At 40.3% G+C, this 24,062-nt stretch overlaps 1 protein-coding gene across 1 annotated transcript in view; it reads right to left on the bottom strand.

Annotated features, from left to right (window-relative positions):
* The window catches only part of LOC125903215 (glypican-6-like), a 235,236-nt gene that overhangs the window by 47,744 nt on the left and 163,430 nt on the right, over positions 1-24,062 (bottom strand). The window contains exons 5-6 of the mRNA XM_049599991.1: positions 19,098-19,228; positions 15,284-15,427 (exon numbers count right to left, since the gene is read on the bottom strand). Of these exons, the coding sequence (XP_049455948.1) occupies positions 15,284-15,427; positions 19,098-19,228 (275 nt within the window). The remainder of the gene's footprint in view (positions 1-15,283; positions 15,428-19,097; positions 19,229-24,062) is intronic.

Raw genomic sequence — 24,062 nt, 5'->3', positions numbered from 1 at the left:
AGAAATAACCACAGCAACATCAAAGCTGCTGTCTAGTACTTACTAATCTGTTCGCTGGTGTGCTGGTGGCACTACATGAGACACACAGGTAAAAAAAAAAAAAAAAAAAAGAAAGAAAGAAAACAGAGAGGGTTACTTGTTTACAGGCATTAGAGAAGGAGTCTATAGCCTATTTTAAGCAGGTTTTCCGGTGTTTAAAAAACCTGCATATATGTGCTTTGGTGGAAAAAGGGTGAAAGGATGAAACTTTTTTAGGGTAACCTCACTGTTGATACATGAAACTTGTTCATGTATATTGTCTACATGTATATGCCCAGACTGCTGTTGTCTTCAAGTTAATTCATGTGCTTGAAAGAAAATACTGTGACAAGAGAGGCATTAATTAAACAAGGTTGTTATTCATTACATCTACATAGAGGACTCTAAACCTAAATAACTAATAATTTTTGTCTTTGATAAAATATGTTTATTTTCCTCTTGGACACAAGTGAACTAATTTTAGTATGAAGCAGTAAAATTGGACCTCAAATGATAAGGGTGCTGAGCAGTTTTAGTACAGCACATTCGTGCTAAGCAAACTGTGACCTGACTAATGTAAGCACAGATGGAAGTTTCATACACAGCTGGTTTTGTGTCCCCTCCCAAGGGTAAACACACCGATTGGGGGAAAAGGCTTTACAAACAGATGCTTCTCTGTGAGGTAAAGTTACTAAAGCAACTTTATAAAGAAGTTGGTTACAGTTATAATAAATACAGTAAAAAGCATCAAAATTAATGCATGCAATAACATCTGGACTCACGCGGGGAAAAAAATAAAATCTGTATAATTATTCAGCAGTGTTCAGCATATGACACTGGAATATGTCCAGCGTTACGCACCAATATTCAACCTCGAACCCTTTAATGATAAAAACATTCGGCTCCACACTGCTATAATTTATGGAATAAATGTGTATAAATCCCTTGCATGTGGGTGTTAATTTTATTTTTCACTGAACTCTTGAGTCGGGAGACTTTAAATATCAAAAATGTAAATGTGTGCATGTGTTGGGCCATAAATTGACTGGCGAAATGTCCAGTGCATGCTGGAACAGACTCAAACACCTTCATCAGTACAACAGTAATAAGCGGGAATAGAAATGGATGAATAATTTAGAGTGGGGATGGCATCAGTATTGATTGACCCTGGGCTAGTTACAGGCACAAAAACAACAGAACTGAGTGTCATTTTCACCCTCCTTTCTTCTTTACTGTGGTGTCCAGCGCAAACATCACACACAGATGCTGAATGAGAAACATATCCTCTGTAGCATCTAAAGCAAATACACAAAAGTGAAACAGCATAGACACACATAGTGCTGATGCTGTAGAACAAAGTAAACCTATGTCATCTCATAGACTTTATGGACCAAAGCATATGAATGGAGAAAGATGTTGCAGCACTGCTGTAAGTACGGCTGTATTGACCAATCGTAACCAGAGTTTATAGTTGTGTAATCTTGATAATTATGCAAGGATAAACTGCAGGATCACGACAAGCTTCCAGTTTCTAGGTCACATGGACACCACCACTTAATGGTATCATGGACTGAACCAGTCTCTCTGCACTGAGGAATTTAAACTATAAAAGCGTGTATAAATATACAGTATAAAGCACGGTTAAGAGGTATTCTAGTAGACCTCCGAAGGGAGGCAACACAAAATGGTCAGTTTCTCGTTATGCTCATAGCAACTGGGTTAGCTTACCTCAAACACAATGGGCCTGCATTTTGTGATTCAGTGCTTTGAATAATGCACTTAATAGGATTTCCTTGGACACATTGTGGTTTTGTTTCAGCTTGCCTGCCCACCCACATAGAAGAGTTTAGCTCAAAAAGGCTCTGCTGTGTTAAAGCAAGGTAAACACCTTCTACCTTTAGGCAGATGCGCTGACCACACTATGTCATGGGAAACAGTCGTGGGCTAAACAGCCTGCTGATGAGCAGTGAGGCAGGAGCTGAGACAGATTCCAGTACATGCTGTGGCTTTCTGGCAGCGTCTACTGACAAGCTGCTCAGAGGGTAAAGCAGCCAGGTTTGGTGGACCAGTTTGGGCCCAAATTTAGCTTGAGACGGGAAATTACTTTCATTTACACTGAAGCTGAGGATAATGCAGCCTAGTCTCCAGGATAAAATGTTCGACAATGTGCGTCTCTGCAAACCAGAGATATGTTACATGTGTATGTTTCATACATGCGATGTAGTTCAGAATATATGTATATGGGCTGAGTCTCTTATCAGGGGGAGGAGGGGGCTGTGGATGGCTTTACATCGAGGACGAGCCGAGCAGCAGACTGCAGCAGACCAATGTTCAAGACCAGCAAAGCAGGCATGTTTTAACGACAGGTCGGGACATTTCCATCCGTGTTTGTGGCGACCAAGCTGAAGTTCATGATGTTTTCTTCACCCTTACATTATTTTTCTTTTTGTACCTAAACCTAACCACACAGTTTCAACATATCCACTACATATGAAACACACAAATGCAACATATCTGTGGTTTTGCACAAGTGTACAATGCCAACATTTATCCTGGTGATTGGGCTGCATAATGTGGTGCCAAGACTTTGTGCCAGAGACATGGCCAAAGACTGGTACCTGCAGGTTCAGATTTTCTTTGAAGGCGCAGGCTGTGAATAATGGCAACAGAGTGGATTGGATCCTGTCAGTTGGTGATTTTACAAAAACATTTCCCCTCACTGCTCCATGACAGACCAGAGTGATTGGTTAATTAATCCAGGCGAGCACACTGAAAATACAACAGCAGTGCACACAGCATCCAGAGGCACACTGACTGCACTGTTGGTATTTACTGCACATGCAGCAGGGTGATAATTAACCGGCTTCCTGTATACAGTACAGTATACATTTATATAAGATACAAGGGAAAGATGTGTGATGTTCTGCTGTTCACAGTACTGCCCAAAAGAAATTCTATAATGGCACATCTCCAGCACCTCTCCCTTAGTCTCCACTGGTTTATTGTATTAATTTATGTGGAAACACAACATCATCACTGTCCTCTGCTTTCTACATGCAAACTACAGAAACCTGCTAACAGTGAACACATAAAACAATCTGTTGTATGTGTCTATCATGTCTCTGCAGCAAGGATTATGGTAAACTATGTAGCACAGGGTGATGCACACTACAACTTCAGTTTGCTTCTCTCAGCCAGGTTTTGGATATTTCCACATGCATGAGATGTCGAGGAGTGAAAGGCTTTCGTTGATGCTCGTTATGTTTGAGTGAGTGAACCAGGAAATCTTATGGGAAGTGTTTGTGCCTTCTCAGTGAGAACTTTTCAAACACTGTTGATTTTGTCAGTATGAAATCACGCAGCTCTCTTGTAGTGTTAGATTTGTCAAGACAAGTTCCACAAACACTGAACTACAAAAGCCTAAAAAGAGCTCGCTAAGAAAACCAGGCAAAGGCACGGGGAACTACCGAACAACAAAACATCACCATGGTTTCGTAATTTACCAGCGAATCTTCCTGCAGCGTGAACCATACTGTGCACATCTTCCAGGCAGCTGTTGACCACAATAGGTGTCTAGCCCTCTTTATTTTTTTTCCAGCAGAAACAGCCACACTGACACAAAGTATTGTGAATTGGTTTTCCTTTAAAGCTACTTTTTTTTTTGCTCAATTATGTGTTTTTGTGAGAAATTGGAGCATCAGAATCCCCCAACAACCATGAAGAAGATTTTACTGCTTAATGCACCAGTTGGTGTGTGCACTCCTGAGTTATCAAAGCATGAAAGTACTAAAAAGAAGAAATGTGAAGAGTAAAAACATATAAATGAGCAAACTACTCCAAATTAACTGTGAGGAAGGGAAGCAGGTGAAGGGAAAGCATGGCTGCAATGCTAAGTAAAGTGATGAAGCTGCCTGGCTTTAAACACCGAGGGGTTAGAAGGTGGTCACATTGATCTGTTGTGTCTGTCCACGTACATTAATCCTAATTCAGACAGGTCTCCGTTGAGCGAGCACGGCTGATTACACATCAGTCTCTGTCAGATTTCCATCTCTTTTGACAGACAGAATCACCTCTGGACAGACGGATTCATCGCCCTCTATTAAGCCGTGGAGGTGAAAAGTGAGCCAGCCCACTTCACACCATCCCATCATTTTAAACTCATTAATAGGTATTAAATGAAGATTTAAAATAGCCCAGCAAAGTGTTGGAATGATTGTAGGTTCCCCGGCTCAATTTTTTAACTGAAATTACTCTGAACAGTCATTTCTTCATTGGAACATTACATAAACAAAGCTTTGACAGCATGTTTTCCTCTGTCCTCCTATCACCAAATCCTACTAGTAGACAGAAAACGTCCGTTTGTTACAGTGTGGTTATGTTGTTGGAGCTGGGGCAGATTGTACTGTGGCTCACAATTCTCTCCAAGCAAAAGCTCATAAAATCACGTGCCGTTCCAACACATTTTCAATCCAAGCTCGTCAAATACCGATGCTTGGTCAGTGGCCCTACATGTGAAACTATGATGCTCTAGGTACCCCTCTAGCGTCAGGTTTGGAAACAAAGGGACAGCATTTTAAGCCCAATTCAGACCAAAGATTTGCATCGAGACGAGTTGAAACTTGAAACTACTTGCAATGTGCCATTTGGCAGCATTCTAAAAACCTGCCGGTTCACACCAATGCAACTAGATACAACAATTCTCTGTTCTTCTGTTCTGATTTCCAGATTTTCAGGCTTATTTTGTGGCTGAATATAATTTGTAGCTTCTTAAAATATGAATGAGGATAGTGATAGTGAGATACTGGCTACAGCTGCATTTGTAGTAGTGATTAAAAAAACATAAACAACATGAGCATCAAATGGACTGTATTCATGATAAATACACCACAATAATGTATTATATATATATATATATATATATATATATATATATACACATTTATCTGGACTTAATCAATTAGGCAGAGGGTACTGTGTTACAAGCTGTAACCTGTCTGACACTCATCCATTGTTCAACAGCCAAAGTCATTTTATTTAAAAACAGAGTCAACTTCTGACACCGCAAAGTATATAATTCCTTTGTCCCAGAATCTTTGTCAGCACCATGTAATATACTTTAGAAACCCCAACAGCACTGACACTCTGTGGTTGTTACTGCTGCTTAAACATTAGCTCAGCATGCCCAGTATAGTGAATTAGCATGCCAGTGTGATTAACTGGTTTTAACACTTGTTCTTTTGTCGCCTGCTGATCTACACAGACACTGTGGCAAACTTAGAGTGAAAGAATGTAGAGAACAGATCTGCAGTACATGCCACGATTTCATTAGAGCTGTAACTGGATTCATTTTATGGCATGACTCATGGATTTAACCAATTTGGCCGTGTTACCATCGGTCATAATTGGCAGTTGTGTCTGGGCGGAGTGATTTTTCAATGACTGATTGCTCTGGCAGGGAGAAACCTTCATGTGGGAATAGAGATTTCTGCTCCCATTCAGAAGTTGAAGGATGTTCAGCTCTGGGTTTCTTTCCATGCATTCAAATTCACAGTGTGTTTCCCTAAATCTCCATAAAACCCTTTAGTCCTCTCACTGTGATGTGGCTACAATAACTAATGCACACTAAAGCATACATAGGTGGTGCCCATCAACACTGGATTACTGTGATTGATTGAAGGAATAAAACACTGATCATTTATTTTACACTTTTGCCTTCCTGAGAAAAATGGTCATTGCCAGATCGTTTCCTGGCCCTGGCGCTCTGCTGAAACAACGTGAAATGGAGCGTGGAGAAAGGCCTGGCCACTGCTAATGACTGATTTACTTTCTTTCCAACTGCATCCCCATTCCAACAGTGCTCAACAACAAACAACCCATTAGAGATGCTCAAAATATTTAGAAATCGGTCAAATAAATCAATAATGGATTCCCCTCAGGACATTCATCACATTTTACCGCAAGCATTTGTGTAATGGAGGAAACGACAGTAATGTCCCGTCAGCATTGTTAGTTTAAGCTGACAGAGAACAAAGTCATTTCTGTCCGATTTTTGTCATCAGACATCTGCTTATCACTGGCAAAATAAATGAAGGCTATAAATGTTAGGTGTGGACTTCTTCTCAACACCCTCAGAATATAAATGTGACAGTGGAACACATGGTGGAGAATATGCTCCAGTACGATACTGTAAACTGGACACGTTCATGTTGACGGTGGATAAAGACTGGTGAACAGAAGGAAGAGTCAGGTTTCTTCTTATCAAGGTAGCATTTGACTGCTGTACCGAGCATCTTGTTTGGAGTATCACTTTCATCAGTGTCTTTAAATAAATGGTGGTCTTTTGTAGAATGAGGCTAATTTATACAATTTAAATGCCATAGGCTTGTGCTAATAACGTTAGCATGTTATATTTGATTGGAAAACATGTTTAGTATAAGACCATTTTTTTTGTCAGTGAACCTTGTGAGTTGTAACGGAGCTGAATTTTGTAACGTTACCTTTGTTAGAAGTTGCTGTTGTCTCTGGCTTCATATGGGTAGAGAAAAAGTCGGCTAGCTGCCAGGCTAATTTATACAATGTAAAATGCCATAGGCTTGTGCTAAAAATGTTAGCATGTTGTATTTGTGGGGAAGATGTGTCCAGCAAAAACCAAATGTTTGTCTGTGAATGCTGACAGTTGTAATGAAGCCGATGTGTGAAATTGTGTTTGAAACTGTCACTATTAAGCCATGTTTAATGTGTGTTTAATGTGTGTTTAATGTGTGTTTTGGGTGTCTTCTGAATCAACTAAACTTTACAGCACTTCACAGAAACCCTGCTGCCACGAAGTGTTTTGGAGGTGTAACTGCAGAGTGACAGACCACCGCACAAGTGTAAATGCTCACAACAGTGTAGGCCATGGGTGTAGACTAGGGCGTAGGCTCTGCACTGAGCTGATGCACAAGTATAAATCCCGCGTAAGGGTCTACAGTCATGCTAGCAATCCTCTAAGGCAAAGCAGTGCTTTGAGCTAAATGCTAACATCAGTTTAGTTCATCATGCTAGTATTTGGAACTACACACAAAGTACAACTTAAGGCCTCTGCACACCAAGTCCGTATTTTGCTTTTTTTTTTTTTTTTTCTCCTTCACTCGATAAAAAACGTTATGCACAGAAACTTTGCACACTGAGTCTAATGCCCTCACTGTTCTATTTCGCAATACAGGACATAATGGAAAGACACATTAGCTCTCTTGCTTCTCTCCTAGGCTGTCACCACTCTCTGCCTCATCAACTGCGATTGCCACCTTGGCTACTTGAGTTATGAAATGATACCATGCAGCTAATAAAATTCCTTGATAGACTAACATTACCTCCTCTTTGTCATGGAGGATTTCAAGAAGGACATTGCTTCCATATATTGCCACTTCTTTTCCTTGCTAGCCTCCTAGCTACTTCTGCCCTGCTCCCCTGTTGTGTTGCAGTTGTAAGAGTCCTGCAGGTTACGCCACATTTTCTTTACTACTTTACTACTCTGTAAAGGGTTTTGACGAATGCAAAAATTGTTACCCCCCCCCCAAAAAAAAAAAAAATCAACTGAAAGACAGTTGTTTTGGAGTCTGTGTGTGAAAGTGATTGGCATATTTATTTTTAAATGTGCAGCAATTTTGGAGCAAAAATACAAACCTGCTGTGCTTAAGGCAGAGGGGAATGTTATTAGTTTTGCAGGTATTTGGTCATAAACCAGAGAACTGGAAATATGGAACTAGAGGAAAAGTCAGTGGATCACCATTGAGACTTTTTAATTAAAGCCACAAATGTCAACTTGGTGGTGGGGCTAGACGAAAAAGTCGGGATCACCACAGTCAGTTGGTCTCATCCTCTTGGGATCATAAATGTCTACACAAACTTTCATGGCAATCCTGCCAATGGTTGTTGAGAAATTTCAGTCTCGTAGTGGACCATCTGACTGACAATGCAGAGCTATCTACAAGGGTGGGCTATGATGACACAAAGCCTGAGCTCAGCCACAACACTGTACAATGGAACACGGTCAGCTCACAATGTGATGGTAAGTTTTTAGGTTTGGCTGCGAGTTTGTAGCTGATATTAACAATTCCATCTATTTAAATTAAACATCACAGCTTCTGTGGGCTGCTGTCAATTTCATGATTTTTTAACAAGTCAGTGCACCACAAAACAAAACAACATATGCACACAAACAATCAGAAATAAGTGGATATTCCAGTGTTCCTCTGGACGGACAGTGGAACGGCCCTCTCTGACTCTGAGAGAAGCTTTCCTTTGAATTAGAGGGAGAAGGTCATTCAGTCCCAGTGATGAATCAGCACCATGGAAAGACAGATTCCTCTGTAAACACTGTAGGGCCATGCCATTAATATGCATTATACAGTATCATACACTTAATTAGGATTCACTTGTACGGGGGGAACAGTCCAGTAATCTCACTTAAATTAAGAATCACAGACAAAGCAAAACACACCCGGCCAATCGTAAATCAAAGCACATATAAAACCAGACTACGTTGGTGAAACCAGTGCTGCTGTTTGTATTTACAGCACATTCTACATGAAGCAAACACTGTTACATAAGTCAGCTACAGGACTCTTTATAATAAACCCACCAGCGTTGAAGCGTTTAGCAGTGAGCTGGAAAAGGAAGAGGATTAGACGGTATGTAAGTATCTAATTCAGTTCTGATCGGAGATGCAGATGACAGGCTGGGATGTGAGAGATACATTAGCACAAATCACCCGAAACAGACCAAGATTGAGACATGCTGCAAATGGATTTGAGAGCAAAACACTTGAGTAAATATATAAGGAGTAATGATGGCTGAGAGACTTACAGTCATCGTAAACCTCCCTGCTCAGCAGTAATCACACTCATATTTACTAAACCTTTGGCTCCTTGTTTCTGTGCCTTAAGCCATTCAGTGTTTTAATCAAACTCGCTGATTTCGGATAAATCCAGCCACTGAACTGCACCTTTTGACCTTTCCGTCACTCACAGTGTGTGCAGAAGTTGGTCCCAGTCACTGCTTATGTAATTAGTTGCTGCCTTAGCAAACTGGGCCCTAATTACATACAAACTGTGAGTGCAACACAGTGATTTCATGAACATTAATCTCACCCTCTGTGACCAAGGTTAGAATTTATAAGAAGGAAATAAATACTACTATAATCACTATACATACACAGTGCAGTCACAGGAGTATGCTACTGTACAAAGCATTTCATTACAGGTTGTACATGCGTAGTCGTCTATGTAGCAAAATGTTCACCATGAACATACGTAACAGGCATCTTTTTACTTTTTCTGGCAAGATGTAAACAATGTATTGCCATGTGTGTTAACTTATTCTTAAAATATGATTTTACTTGACAAAAAGTAAACAAATTGACCGAAGTAGTGTTGTCACAATGCTAAAATGTCTAATTTTGATATAATACCTTGAGAAATATCAACATTCAATACCATTTTCGATACCACTAGTGTTAATTTGGAAAGCTATTTTAGATTAAGTCTTACTCTTTAGATGAAAATGCTTATTATTTTTAGTCCCATTTTAGTCATTTTTATCCTACATAGTTTTAGTCTAGTCAAAAACTCTGACACCACAAATAACTAATCTGAGACAACCTGAATTTGTCCCCAGGTTCATTGTAAACACTGACGTATCGATCTCACTGTTAAAAAGCAGAGAAATAACTTAATTAAAGCCCAAATTCCTTTCTGAATCTGCAACATGACAGTCTGGAGGTTTAAACTTGTGTCTCACAGACATTGTGATTAAGCTTTCATCTCTATCAGAGAAAACTGATCTGAGTTTAGACTGTTTACTGACAGCACAGCTACACTCACAGATAACCAAGCCTGGCATCATGGGTTGATGCCTGTCAAAAAGCATCAACCCATAAACCTTCTATAGACAGTCCAGACTGAGTGAAGTCATGATGGGATCAACAGATGTGAAGACTACCAGCCAGTGGCTGCTTGCTCTGCTGCCATTTAGCGGCTAACGAGTAGAGCTAACTGCTAACAGCCACCGCTGCACTCCACAAATCCATTCAACAGCCCCACCATCCACAGTCAGACACACACAACTGATTATTTACTACTGAATTACAGCTCACAACTCAAACCAAACACTGTGCAGATTATTTTCTGGAGTTTACCAGCCTGTCACTCACGTGGCATTTGAAGTTAATTGCAAGCATGGTCGTTCTCAGCTTTCAATGTCCGATAATAGTCCACAAACATTTTTGTCATGTCTCGTCTCATCAAAGAAAATGAAGCATAGAAATTGTCTTAGTTTTTATTATCAGGATTTATTTTTGGCTGGTCATTGTCTTATTTATGTCATGGACAAAAAGCTTGTCGCCGAAAAATCTTCGTCATAGTTTTCGTCAACTAAGTTAACACTGGATACCAGAAAAAACTGACATTGAGGGCACACAATTTATTTTTTATTTTATAAATATAACAAGGCTATAAGTTGATGATGGTGGCTTTTCCTTCGGTTTGGTTTGGTTATGATGGTACTGACTACTGGACTGTAGTAAGCATTAACATAATCTTTTTTACATTGATGACAACAATATTTTTGTGGTAGTGCACATGTTCAAAAGCCTCTGAGATTGTCACACATACAAAAGGCAATAAAATTTGAGTGAAAAACAAACCAAACTAATGGTAATAATGATCAAGTGACAAACATTCATGCACAACATCAACCCACTCTGTTTTTATCTCCACACATGGCCACAGCTGGTGCTCAAGCTTATCCCAGCATGCACTGGGGAAAAGGCAGGAAACCACTTAGGATTCTTCGCTAGGTTATCGCAGGGTTAACGCGCTAACATATGCCGATCGCACCTGTGGGCACACTTTTAAATTCTCCAATCAATCTGAGCTGAAAGTCTTTGAATGGTGGGAAAAACCTGCAGGAATCCCAAAGAGAAAATGCAAAATTCGAGCAGGAGGAATGATGATTCAAACTAACAACCTTCTTGCTGCAAGGCACTAACAATCCCAACCACTCAACCACCATGCTGCAAAAATCTAAATTATTTTTGACAAAATGAGAAACAGAGAAATTATAAATATTGACCTCAGCAGCGCAGTTCAGTTCCAGACTAAATAAAACACCCAAAATAATTCAACCAAAGTGAATAAACAGCCATGTCACAAACAGGCAATCAATATCAACTTTGAATAACGTAAAGAAGCCAAGCCCTATAGGCAGGTTGATTAAAACACCACAAGACAGATGACTTGGTGAAAAGAAGAGGAGGAATGGAAGGCTTACACTGTGTTGCATTGTCCTCCACACAACCCTCTGGGAGCAGCAGAGAAATGAAGAAGAAAGAGATTTAATTGGACATCGGAGAAATCGAGAGACTGAGAGAGAGAGAATAGGAGCAAAAGAATGTCTATTAGTTAGTGAAGCAAAAAGTTAAATGATAAATGGTGCGGCTGAAATATTCCATCCAACACCCTCATCTCGCAGTGAGATTTACTACCTTAAACCTTTTTTTATCCACAATACATCTCCCACTGTGAAATCAGTTTAAGAATCTGCTGCCATCAAATCTGATCAATGCACAGATCTGGAGCTGAACAAAGACAGCAATGTTACGTAGAGAATTAGTCTAATAACAGTAGTTATTTCATTCAATGCAATCAGCTCAGCTAAGCAAAATATACATCATGCTTTAATGCTTACAGATATATTTCACAGATGTACCCGATTCATACATTTACACAAGGGAATGCAGATACAGAGGAAGATGAGGTGTGATAGAGTCAGAAGTCTTACTCGGAGCAACCACACTCACTTTTTCTCATCTTTTACAAGAGGCTGGCCTGAGAGCATGTAAGGATGAATTATTAAAGAGAGTGAAACCTGTGGATTTTCTCTAAATGTGCTTTTGCCTTTTAGTAATCTTTCGCTTTCACACTTTTTTGATGTGTATATTATGAAGCAAAGAAAGGGGTTTGGTTAGTTATTCTTTTTTGTTTTTTGTTTCAAACAGGCCCTGTTAAATTCAAGAATAACATTTTAAAGTATCTCACCATGTTTCACACAGCCACTGTAGTGCAGTGTTTCTTACAATTACAGCCTGAATTGGGAGACTATAGACTGCTAACAGAGACTGATACAGTACACTCTGCAGCTTTTAATCTGCTTCTCTGCTCCTGCCTATTTTCCATTTTAATCCTGTCAAACAACTTGTACAGCAGAAGATTATCAACTGTGCCTTTTATTCAAAAGGACAATAATGTATTTAAAAAATGGATTTGTCACTTGGACGGAGGATTACGTAAAGAATAGTCTGTTAAATGGATTGGTCAAAGGACAAATTGGTGACATAAGAAATATGGTTTAATACCATCAGGTCCATGGCTGGACATGTTGTTATTCCACTGAAATGTCTGCCAGTGGCTACGTTTACATGCACCAAATATTCTGTGTCTTGCCCCTATCCCAAAAAAATCAACATTCCCTCTAAGGTCTTTACTTGGTTAATGAAATGTATTATAACTCTAATACACTAGCAACTCAGATTAATGAGCCCTAACTTGCCTTTATCACATCAAAATATAGAAAAGTGTAACAGCAGAAGGCGCTTTTGCAATTTTGCATCTTTGCATCAGGATAGAATTTATTTCACAGTTTTCCACTGGTGGCGGACTTGTTGGACTGGGTGAACACGGCGTCAATCTTTCATTCCTTCATCCTTCTTCTTGAAAAGGTCAGCGCTGCGATATTTGCACAGATCCATAAACCTGTTAATATCCAGGTCTTTAATGATGTTTTAAAGTAGGTCTCCTTCCAACCAGAAATATGAGGCTGTTTTTTTGGGGCACACAGCCTTGCAAACTGTCAAACGCACAGAGCTGACCATGTACAGACAAGATGCCATAGCTGTGTCTCAATTCAGGGGCTGTAGCCTTTGATGGACACAGCCTTCGCAGTCGACGTCAGCAATGTCCTTTGAAGACCGCATTAGCCAAACCGTACGTTCTCCGAAATGGGACGGTCTAGTTTGCGGTCAATTTGAGTGCATCACTAGTTGTTCTCGCACCGACCTGTTGGCATTCCTGTTACCTAGCAACCAGCTGCGTTTGACAAAAAAGGAGTAAGCTAGTAAGTTAGTCAGCCCTAAATCGTGGAACCAGAGATTGTTATTATAAATATTTTTTATTTAATACTTAAGGAGATGATTCTCCGCCGGTGACACAGCTGTTTGATATATTTCAGGCTGATGAAAGGACTGTTTTCAGGTAAACTTATTAAATTAAGATTGTTTAAGCTTTGTGCTTTTAATGTAAACAACGGTTAACCAGTAACTAGTTAACAACTGTTAGTTAACTTAACTTAATGTATGATTGTCACTAGCGTGCAATGCGTCTTGGGCTAGGCTGGGCCACGAAGGATTCATTCGTTCATTCCTACAAATTCTGGGAAAGAAGGCTGCATTTCTCGGCCGCAACGGAAGGAGCCTTCAAAATGGGACAGCCTTGGTTGCGCCTATGTGATGCAATCGGTCTTCAAATGTAGCCTTCTAAGGCTGCAGCCCCTGAACTGAGACTCAGCTCATGTGTCGCAAACTGCGGTAAAACCCCAGTTGAGACGCATTCTTCGCTAGCGCTGCACACATCCACACAAAAATCCGAATAATATCAGCGTATTCCGCATCTTAATTGGAAAACATTAATCCAAAAAAAGTCCTAATTTGGAATATCCAAACAAATTATGCTGTTTACATGACTCGTATCTAATTCAGTATACTGTCCTATTCCCAATAACAGTGGAATATTAGTGTTCATGTAAATGTAGTCAATGTAATTCATTAAAAACACTAATGTTGTACAACATACATTTGTTAGAAGGAAAAATCTATAAATGTATTTCTGGTATGTTATTATTAGAAGGACTAACAGTGTATCTTACTGTTAAAATATTATACTGTATATAACACATCTGTTTTTTTTTACCACAGAAGTTTGCTTTAATTATCAGTCCACATTTGAAAGTTTAAACAATAATGCAGGTTGACATGAAAATAAGAACACATCTATGGCATAATTTACTCCTTTTACTAGAGAATTATGATCTATTTCAAATGTTATGTTCATTAGGCCTTTGTCAGCACCTAGAGACGTCACAACAGTGTACGTTTTGTAGCAGAAGGGGGAGAGATGCACAGTTGTAGGTTACAGAGATCAGAGTTTGGGGTTGTGGGGCCTGATGTTAACACCATGTCGACTTGAGACCCTCTGTGTTGCTATATACTGGAGCTCAACACAGACAGCCTCCTACTCATTTTGTTTCAGTGGCATCGGGGTGGTGAAATGGATCTTTTTATAGCCTCAATTAATGTCTTAGGATTTGCCATCATCCTGAAGTTCAGTGGGTGGATGTTGAATCTGTGTTAGCCTCCTCAAGATTCTGAGAACAGTGCAAACTCTGGCATAAAGCACGGGTCACTTTTGTGTGATTAAGTGCATTTCGTAATCTTTTCTAATGGCTCTTTTCCTGCAGCAATACTCACTCTGAGGAATATATCCTAAAAAATATGTCCGAGGAGGTTGGTGGAAAAGCATGTGCTTGCTGAAACCCCTGGCACCGAGAGTGTAGGAAAAGAAAATAATTCAACTTGGAGCACAGCGTGGTGGGAGACACTCAGAACCTGGGGTCTACACGGACTACATGAACACGGATTTACAATGATTTTTCTTGCAATCTTTAAGGGGCCTCTATTTTTTTTATTCTGGCCTTTGGACATGAGCCCTGGTAAGCTGGCCTTAAGCTCAGTTTGCCTCCACCAAGTATATTTCAAAAATTCTCCACACACTTCTTGTACAGAAAAATCAGTGGAGCTGTTAAAGCACAGGGTGAGAAAGGAAGCGCGTTCAACACCATTTCCTGGCAGAATATAGACTTCTTCAATAAAACCATCATGAACTGGCTGCTTCAGACTTAATTAGGCTTCAAAGTGAGAGCCCAAGAATAAGAGATTTATTTGAGGAAAGTATTGCTTTACTCGCACAAAAGATCTGACCTAAGATTATTTTCTACTTTACAGTTATCTCTCCCTAAGAGCCTATTGTTAAATTCATATTTTAAACCCTACATTTTGTTCCATTTAACACTAAAACGTGGCCTTTAAAGTTATTTTTTCCCATTTTACTTAATCTCGCTTTCATTTCTTTGTACGCTTTCCGATCACAGTGTAAAATACTGTCTCCGTACATACCAGTCTTTCCAGGCTTGTTCCAGCTGCTGTAGTCGGTCTTTCCTCAGGGGTGTAGGGTCTGAAGCGAGCGTTGAACACATCCGAGATGCCGCGTGCAGACCTGCCCATTCCTGATGGCTTTGGCTGGCCGCACCCTTGAAAAACCTAGAATGAACAGGGAGATAGAATTACCACACAGAGGGAGAGAGCACGAGGGGAAGAGGATACAGACTGGTGTTGAGCATTTACAGTATCTTTAGGAAATTCCCTTGCTTTGCAACATTAACACCATATTTCTTCATTATGAGACGTGAGCTTGTCACTGCAGGGTAGACAGCAGGGTATCAGCAGTCCGAAGCTGCATGAACTCTACACTGAGCCCACGGATAAGTCTGTTTACACATCCGTTTCGATCCCACAAAAGTTGTAGTTTGCTTACACCACTGACATTTTCCCTTCGAAAGCTTCTGTCAATTTGCTCTTTCTGGTCTGTGATTTGAGATAGAAAACTATATAGAGCCAGCCTGGAACCAATGCTGTCTATCAGTGGCTGAGTCTCCTTTTACAAGAAGTGTCATATTGGTGGCAAAGAAAATGAATTAACCCCTGATTTGCTGCCACTCGCATGAAATTCAAACCCACTGTTACAGTAAAACCCTTTTTAACCCAGACTGTAACCAGTTGGTGGCAAAAATACAATAAAAATAAGCTTTTAGTTTGTGTGTGAAACTAAAAAATGATTTGTTAGTGACTGCTTTTTTTGCAACCGTGACAATTTTGGCTTCGGAAAAAACTGAATTTCCATATTTCACAGCATATTTAGTGTTAGACAACTGAGTGATACACAAAAACAAAGAGAAAGTTTTCAGCTCTACTGAAATTAAAATTAAAGTTTGCTTGTTCATAGGACCAAAAATAGAAATGCAGATCTATTATTACTTGACCCTTACCCTTATCAGTGTGTAGTTCATAGAGGTTCATTGTGTGAATAGATTGTTTTCTGACAGCCTGGTCTCTACAGGCTCTTAGGGCCCAAACAACACTCCTCCAAACCGCACAGCTCATTAGCATTCCTCTCTGGCCCGTCTGCCGGCCCCTAGCTCAGTATGTGATGGAGCACTCTAATGTGCTGCATGGCTGTCATGACAAGAGGCTGTCTTTTCTCTAATATTTATCAATTCTTCACCATGATTACAGTTCTGCTATCCTGTACATCACACGAGCAAACCGATTCTCAACAGGTCGGCGCCGCGGGAATGAAGGTACGTATGGTTGAAATGTGACTGTGGGGGGAAAGATTGTAATCTCAGAGCAATCTGTCAGCCAAGCACAACCTTGCAGGGATGGAGCCTCAAGTGCATAGACAATGGGTAAAGTTGTAAATTGCAGCCCTCTCGATATGGAAAAGAATGTGACATCTAATTCACTCTGACCTTTGTAACTCTGGCATGAAGATAGGCCAGAACACACCAAAGGGTCTGAACAAAAGCTGAACTGGAAAAAAAAAAAAAAACCCTGCCTTTTGAGGAGAAAGACAATGAAAAACTATTGTGTGTGTGATAAAACCTGAATGTGCTGCTTGAAATGTAAAACTATTCTGGAGGCTGATAAGCAGTTAGAAGTCTAACGAGGCTAAAGAGGAAATTAGTAGCTTCTCTTGCATGTTAAACTGTCTCCTAAAATCATCTTACGAGAGTCTCCATCCTGTATCCTGGCTGTGGTTCCATTTACACTCCTAAACTCTTGAAATTTATGCATAGATTGTGGTTTTGGTTAAATATCATAAAAGTTATCACATCCTGTCTTAGGCCTACACACAATAGCTGCTTTAACATGGACTCTGATATTCCACTAATAATTAGAATAATGCCTCAAGTAACCACCTCAGTCAGAGAGGCCAGATCAGGCTGATCCAAAGGAATTTTCAGTCAGGTTTAGAGGGGTCGTGTAAACCTTGGACAATCAGTTTAATTGGGAAATACTGGTGCCTAATAATCATGTAAATGTCTAATCCAGTCGTTTCACTGTGGATGAAATAAGTCTATTTTTTCTGTGGGTGTTTGCCACACCCCATGTGGGTGTAACATTAGGTGACGTAGAGGCTGTGTGCAACATCCCTCTGCTGATGCTGACAATCGTTCATGAATTTAAAAATATATATATTTAGCGTTCTACTGGTGCCACCTTTTTATAGTGTGGATTAAAATATGTATTTTTTGATTTTTAAACAGTAGCCTTATGTAACGTTGTTGCTACAGGCTGAATTGTGGAGTTGCTGGACATAACAACCATGTATCGTTACTAGTAGCCTGGATTAATGTGCCATATCATCTCATTCACGATGATACCGGTATAATTTTTTATATCATATGAAAAATTCATATTGTGATACTCACAATATTGCGACTTGTTTACATTGACTTCATACTGTTACGCATGGCAACAACAAGCATGGCTAAATGCGGGTTTGTTACTGACTTCACGGTGGTTCCAACAAGAGGAGCAGCTTCGGTAGTGTGGAATAAACTGTGGCATCCTGAATGTTTTATGAACAGCCCCGGACTTCTCAGACTCTTTTACTGACTTACCGCTCAGAGGGAACTCATTCAGCGGCTCCTCTGGCAGCAGCACAGCGTCTCTCCCTCTCCTCTCTTGCCATGCTCACATAGGAGTCAGTGCAGTCAAGTGATTTTGTCATTAACCTTTGGTAATGTAAACCTATGGGATGCTCGCGGCTCAACAAAAAACTGCATGTAAATGTGCAATAGATATGGTAGCATAGCAGCCTGTCACAGGTTAGAGCGTGATGATTAGAGGAGAAATGGCCGAGCATAAAGGTCCAGGTGGAAAAAGAAGAAATAAGAGATACTTTTTGTTTAGTTTTTACTGAATATTTGAAGCAAACTGTAAAACTTTATCACTTATTTCGTTGAAATTCTACATTTTTGTTTTACTAATTTGTCATATTGTCAAGACTATCATTATCACAATAGTACCCTGAAATATCGTGATATTATTTTAGGGCCGTATTGCCCACCCTTTGCCAGCATATGAGACATTTAGTAAACATCTGTAAATTGTAGCTGCAGTACAGGAAACAAAGTGGATTACACTTACATTACTTACAACCAAATTGTATTAACTGGGGGTACAACTTTTTCTCCTTCTATAATAGATGTATTGACTTTATGTAAAGTAATAAAGTTGAAAAAAAAACCCAAACAAAAAAAAAACATCTCCTGCTTCCTCTGTCATATTTGTGGCAGATTACACACATCACATGGGCAGAACCACTTCGCATAAGCCAGAAAAGTTCTATTCTGATCAAATTTTGGGCATGGAAACGCACAACTAATCAGATCACTGTTTGCTTTTCTATGTAAACAGTTCAGCTGGAGTGTCTATCAGTTTGATTGAAGAAATATTGTCCATATGTACCACTGTGTTCTATAGGCTATCCAAGGCTTTTGAACACATATTGTGTTTACATTTTAGCATGCAGTATGGCAGATTTTTCACACACATTGTTGGAATTCAGATGGATAATTAATCTTGCAATAATTCCAAATAACTAAGTTGAGGATTGACTCAAATAACCCACTCATTATGCTCATTATTTACTCGGTTACATCACCTGTTTTTTCTTACTTTATTTTTCTTTTCAGCGTCATTCTAATGGTCATGTAGACATGTTTTGCACTAATACAATACATGTTCACAAAAATAGAAATAATTCAGTCTAAATTAATTTAGGAAAACATGTTTTCAGTGTAAAGACAGATCACATCATAACACATCATAGCATGGTAAACAAAACTAATTCATGTGGCAGTACCTTGGCTGACACTTGCATGCTGTTGTCCTGCATGGTCATGATGGCCTCAGAGATCTTGATGTCGACCGGCTCAATAACGGCTTCAATGTTGAAGGGTCCCTCCAGTCTGTCTGCCACCAGTAACATAGCATCTGTCACAATACAAGAGTACATATGTCAGCTCTCAGATATTAAACACACACCCACACACACACACACACACACACACACACACACAGACATTTTACTACTTCTGTTTACACACACACGTCAATATGTTCACATCATCTCTGAGCATTAACAATACTCAGTGCAAAACCTGCCGCAGGGCGCTCTGCTCCGTCATGTGTCTGTGACATGGGTCCAACTAAGAGAACAAAGAACGGTCCCTTCTCCAAACGTGATGACTGCCAATAATCACAAACACAAAAAGGAACCTGCCAACACCTTTATCTGAACACACAAACACACACAGTGGAAGAAAGGGATCTCTGGAGCAGCTCGGGTTTGTAAGGGGATGTGCGACATCACGTAGAAATTAAATTTCAATGTGCTAAACTTACGAATAGTTTATACATAAAAAAATAATTGACTTGCTAATCACTCCAGTTAGACAGAAGGCGACAAGACTTCTGATTTATTCATCTGTCTGCATTAGTGTCTCTAAATTGTGAAAGCATATCAATAAATGCATAAATTCATGTCAATGCATCATGCTTGTAATTACTTTTTAATTATGTCTCAGACACTCAGCACTCAACTCTCTGTAAAACATGATTTCTATAAGACACCAAAAGCATGCAAATACTTTCTTTACCATGAAGCATCACTTAGAAAAATGTGATGGCGAGTGATGACTTCAGCAGTGTTTGTCGTCAAACCCAAACTTCTATCATATCTGATCATGTCTTTAAAAAACATAAAAAAAATCTCTGTGCTTAACAACATACAAACAAACAAACACACAAACAAACACAGGGATCGTGACCTTATTGCTGTGGATCAGTCTTGGCGTGAATCGATACCTGAAACAAATTACCCGCCAAACTGCCACTTTTAATTTCCATTAAGACAATGTGATATTATGTTCATACAGAGGAATGATTCCATTGATCGTGTCAGACCTGGAGACGGTGGCAGGGAAAATAATGTTTTTGATATTTTCATTAGACTCCATCTTTCGTCTCTCAAAAAAGTAATTAAGAGCCCACCAAGTCTTGTTTGAGCAGTTAGCACTGGTTAAGTGGTAAGGGCCAGAGAACAGTAATATCAATAAGGCTTCCATCTCTGTGCGCTGACATTTGCAGGGATGTGGACCAATCAGGAAAAGCCTATTTACCCTACGGGGGCTGCGTGCTCCCTGCAAAAGGGCAGCAGAAACACTGTTCCTGACCCACTGAATCCTTAGCAGTACAGAATGGCGGTGTAAAGCATCAGATTATAAGTGATCATAACTACAGTTTAGTGGTCAGTGGGCCCTTGTGCAGCTCTATAAGCTTAGGGGCCGAGGCCAGATGACTACACACTGGCAAAAAGCTTCCATGATCCCTGCTGGTTTAACTGAGGCTCAAATTATTTACGGTATAAACTGCCAAAAAATGGCCTCTGTCGGCATTTGACATATTATTTAGTCACTATAATACATCATCAGACTAACCCAAATAGGGATGAGGCGATTAACGATTATATCGCGGATCATACAAAAATAAACTCACTGACTACTGACTCCCTTTCCACCTTCAAATCCTGCCAGGAAACACACCTTTTCAAGCTGACATATTCCGTCTGATTTAACAGTGACACACATATTGAAACTTACAATGATGATTATTTTACAATGATGATTTTATACCTTATATTTGCAATTATGATAAATATTGTGTCCAGCAGCACCCAAGGAGACCGCTGGGCAACTAACAATAAAAGAGACTCTGCAAAAACCAGCCTCAAAAAACACAACAGTTCTTCAACAATTATTGGCATATTTCATATCAAAACATACAGTGCCATTTTTAATTGTTGAGAAGTCTGTGTTTTTTAGATTGTTTTTCACTAAAGTCATTCTCATAGAAAGGTGTGCGCAAAATGTAAGGTTAAGTGATGCCAGTATGTTTTATTGCCACTTAAGAGTTTTCAGGATATTTCAAAGATTATTGTGATAATATTGTTAATTCCGATTCAGCCAGGACCACTTTAGTCAAAGAAAACTTTATTTCCCTTTGCAGTATTATATTTGGTGGTAGGGCTCTGTTCTATATGGCCTACACAGAAAGCCTCTTCCATGCGCCTACTTGGAAAGCCTAAGGCAAAGAGAGCACACCTCTCTGCCCTTCCACATGCCTATGTGGAAAGCCTGAGGCAGATAGAGCACACCTCTCTGCCCTTCCACGTGCCTATGCGGAAAGCCTGAGGCAGATAGAGCACACCTCTCTGCCCTTCCACACTCCTATGCGGAAAGCCTGAGGCAGATAGAGCACACCTCTCTGCCCTTCCACGCACCTACGTGGAAAGCCTGAGGCAGATAGAGCACACCTCTCTGCCCTTCCACGTGCCTACGTGGAAAGGCTCAGGCAGGGAGAGCAGCAGCAAAGACCCCCCGGGAACAGAACAGAGCAGCATCAATGACAAACAGAAATGACACTGATAAGCCAGACACAGCATGAAAAGGAGGAGCTGGGGTGGAGGCGGGTTGCAAAGCTGCTTGCAGATGAAGCAGCAACAGTAGGCAGGCCAGAGCAGTTTAAATAGGGCACCCTGAATGAGATGTGCCAATTGGTTGCATAGAGAGGAGTTGTGATCTATCAGTTGACTCCCATCCATCAGTCAGCTGCTTCATCAGTTGACTGGGCTGTTTGAGATCAACTGACGTAGCTGGAATGTGAGCTGAGCTTGACATCGTGTCCTGTCTGAACTAACGCTGTCCTCAGTTTATTTTGGTTTTAGGATAATCGTGTTCATTCCATGCCACCAGCATAACTACAGAGTATTTGTTTTCCTAATTTTGTTTCAAACTTAGTACATAGTCTGTAGCCGTGACCTTTTTTTTTTTTTTCTTTCACTAATTGAAACAACTTCAGTTCTTGTCACAGGGTGAGCCTTATTGATTCATGTAATATATTTCAATATATCAAAGTTTTATCGAAGTACAAATATCCAAGGAAAAAATACAGTATGTATAGTTTCATTTTTAAAAGTCTAAACAAATTAAAACAATAGAGCACTATAGGCTCAGATTCATCTGGAGAAGGAACATATCAGCCAGTGTAAAAACAATGGATGTCAGCAGCACAAAGGCCTCGCAGACAGCAATTGTTACTAGGATCAATTCATTTTTGCCAGTAGAAATTCTGAACAATAAGAAAACTACTGTGAAATATCACCAGCTAGGTTACCTGTTTGTGTCTCGTCACTGTTGATGTTTCATTGATTCAGCACAATTCAGAGTTTCAAAACATCACCAATGAGCTGTGGGAAAATGTGCAACGTCAGGAGCACAACTGAGTACTCAGGGCAAGAAGTCCTCATACAGACACAAAATGAGTGTCTTCCATGTGGTTCAGGTATGAAGCTGAGACTGCTTGGTTGTGGTTAATAGACTGTTATTGTGCGACCACTGAGTGAACATCGGTGCCAGATGGAACACGAAGCCTTATCATTAGTGTCGAAGCTGCTCAGTTTGTGCTGCACAACTTTTACTTCTTAAAGTCTGTTTTAACATTGTGTATTTTGGCCTGCTGTAGAAAATTTAACTTGTTAAGTAAGAAAAGATTAGGAGCCTTGTAAAATTGACAAACAAGATCATTGGGGTAAGTCAGGTATAACTCTCACAATTACAGCGTAACAGGCCAGCGCTGGGGAAAGCCAATACCTTTCAAGACTGTCCTGACCGGCCCTGGCAGAATGAGTTTGAGCTTGTGCCCTCAGGCCAGCATTTCAGAGTGCCTGTCATGAGACCTAAGGAACATAAAGTCTGCCTCCTCTCAGTGGCTATTGACAGAGCAGGATATTAAGCTCAGCCGCTTGACTGAGCAGAGTGATTTAGAGGACAGGTGATCACAGAGGAGAGAGCAGCAGCCTGTTTAAAGAGGGGTGAATTAAAAGCATAAAGATTAATACACAAACCTGGTATTGCCAATTAACATTGAATTAAGTTGTGATAATATCCGGGGGCTCTGTCTCAGCCTGGCAGAGCTGAGCAACCAATCACTGCAACCCAGCATCATTAAAAAAGAGCTGTGTGCTGTATATTTAAACACACACCAGTTGTAAATAAGTGTACATGAAGTAAACACAAATATCTCTGCCAACAAAACTGGACAAAGATTTTTCCTGTTGACAGAATATTAGAAGAAAGTTGACAACAGATTGGCTGGTATTGATTTTACCTTATGAGTGTGTGTGTGTGTGTGTGTGATAGTGAAAAAATGTGGTCCTGGAGACACCTATTACAGTGGGAACTACCACAGAAGCTGTTTAGAGTACTGCCAGATGTTTATATCCCTGTGACCATATTTTGTCACTGCGAAAGCATCATAGCTGAGCAAATCAAAGCCTTGAAACTCTACAGCTGTGAGTTAAGATCACAATGAAGGCTAAGTCTAAAGATGGGTGTGGTCTGAGCAGGAGGGTAGGATATAGGAATAGTGCCATCAAACATCTGTGGGACATGCTGGTACCCCGCTCCCCCAGAGGTCCTGTGTCCATGCCTTAAAAGGTCAGAGCCAAGTCCGGTCCCCACTGTGGATCAGGGTCAGTACGTCCCTCAAATGTTCGATCAGGTTGGGATCCAGGGGTATTTGGAGGTCGGGTCAACACCTTGAGCACTTTGTCCCATTCCTCCGGTCATTCCTGTGCAGTTTTTGTGGTGTGGCAGGGTGCATTGTCCTGGTGGGGGGCCACTGCCATCGACAAGTGCCATTGCCATAAGGGGGTTTACTTGGTCTGCAACAGTGTTCGGGTAGGTGGAGCGCATCAGGTAGCATTTAC

Source organism: Epinephelus fuscoguttatus, linkage group LG2 (genome assembly GCF_011397635.1).
Source record: "Epinephelus fuscoguttatus linkage group LG2, E.fuscoguttatus.final_Chr_v1".
Classification (NCBI taxonomy): domain Eukaryota; kingdom Metazoa; phylum Chordata; class Actinopteri; order Perciformes; family Serranidae; genus Epinephelus; species Epinephelus fuscoguttatus.
Note: the sequence above shows the minus strand (reverse complement) of the source record. Positions and strands in the feature narration are given on the sequence as shown.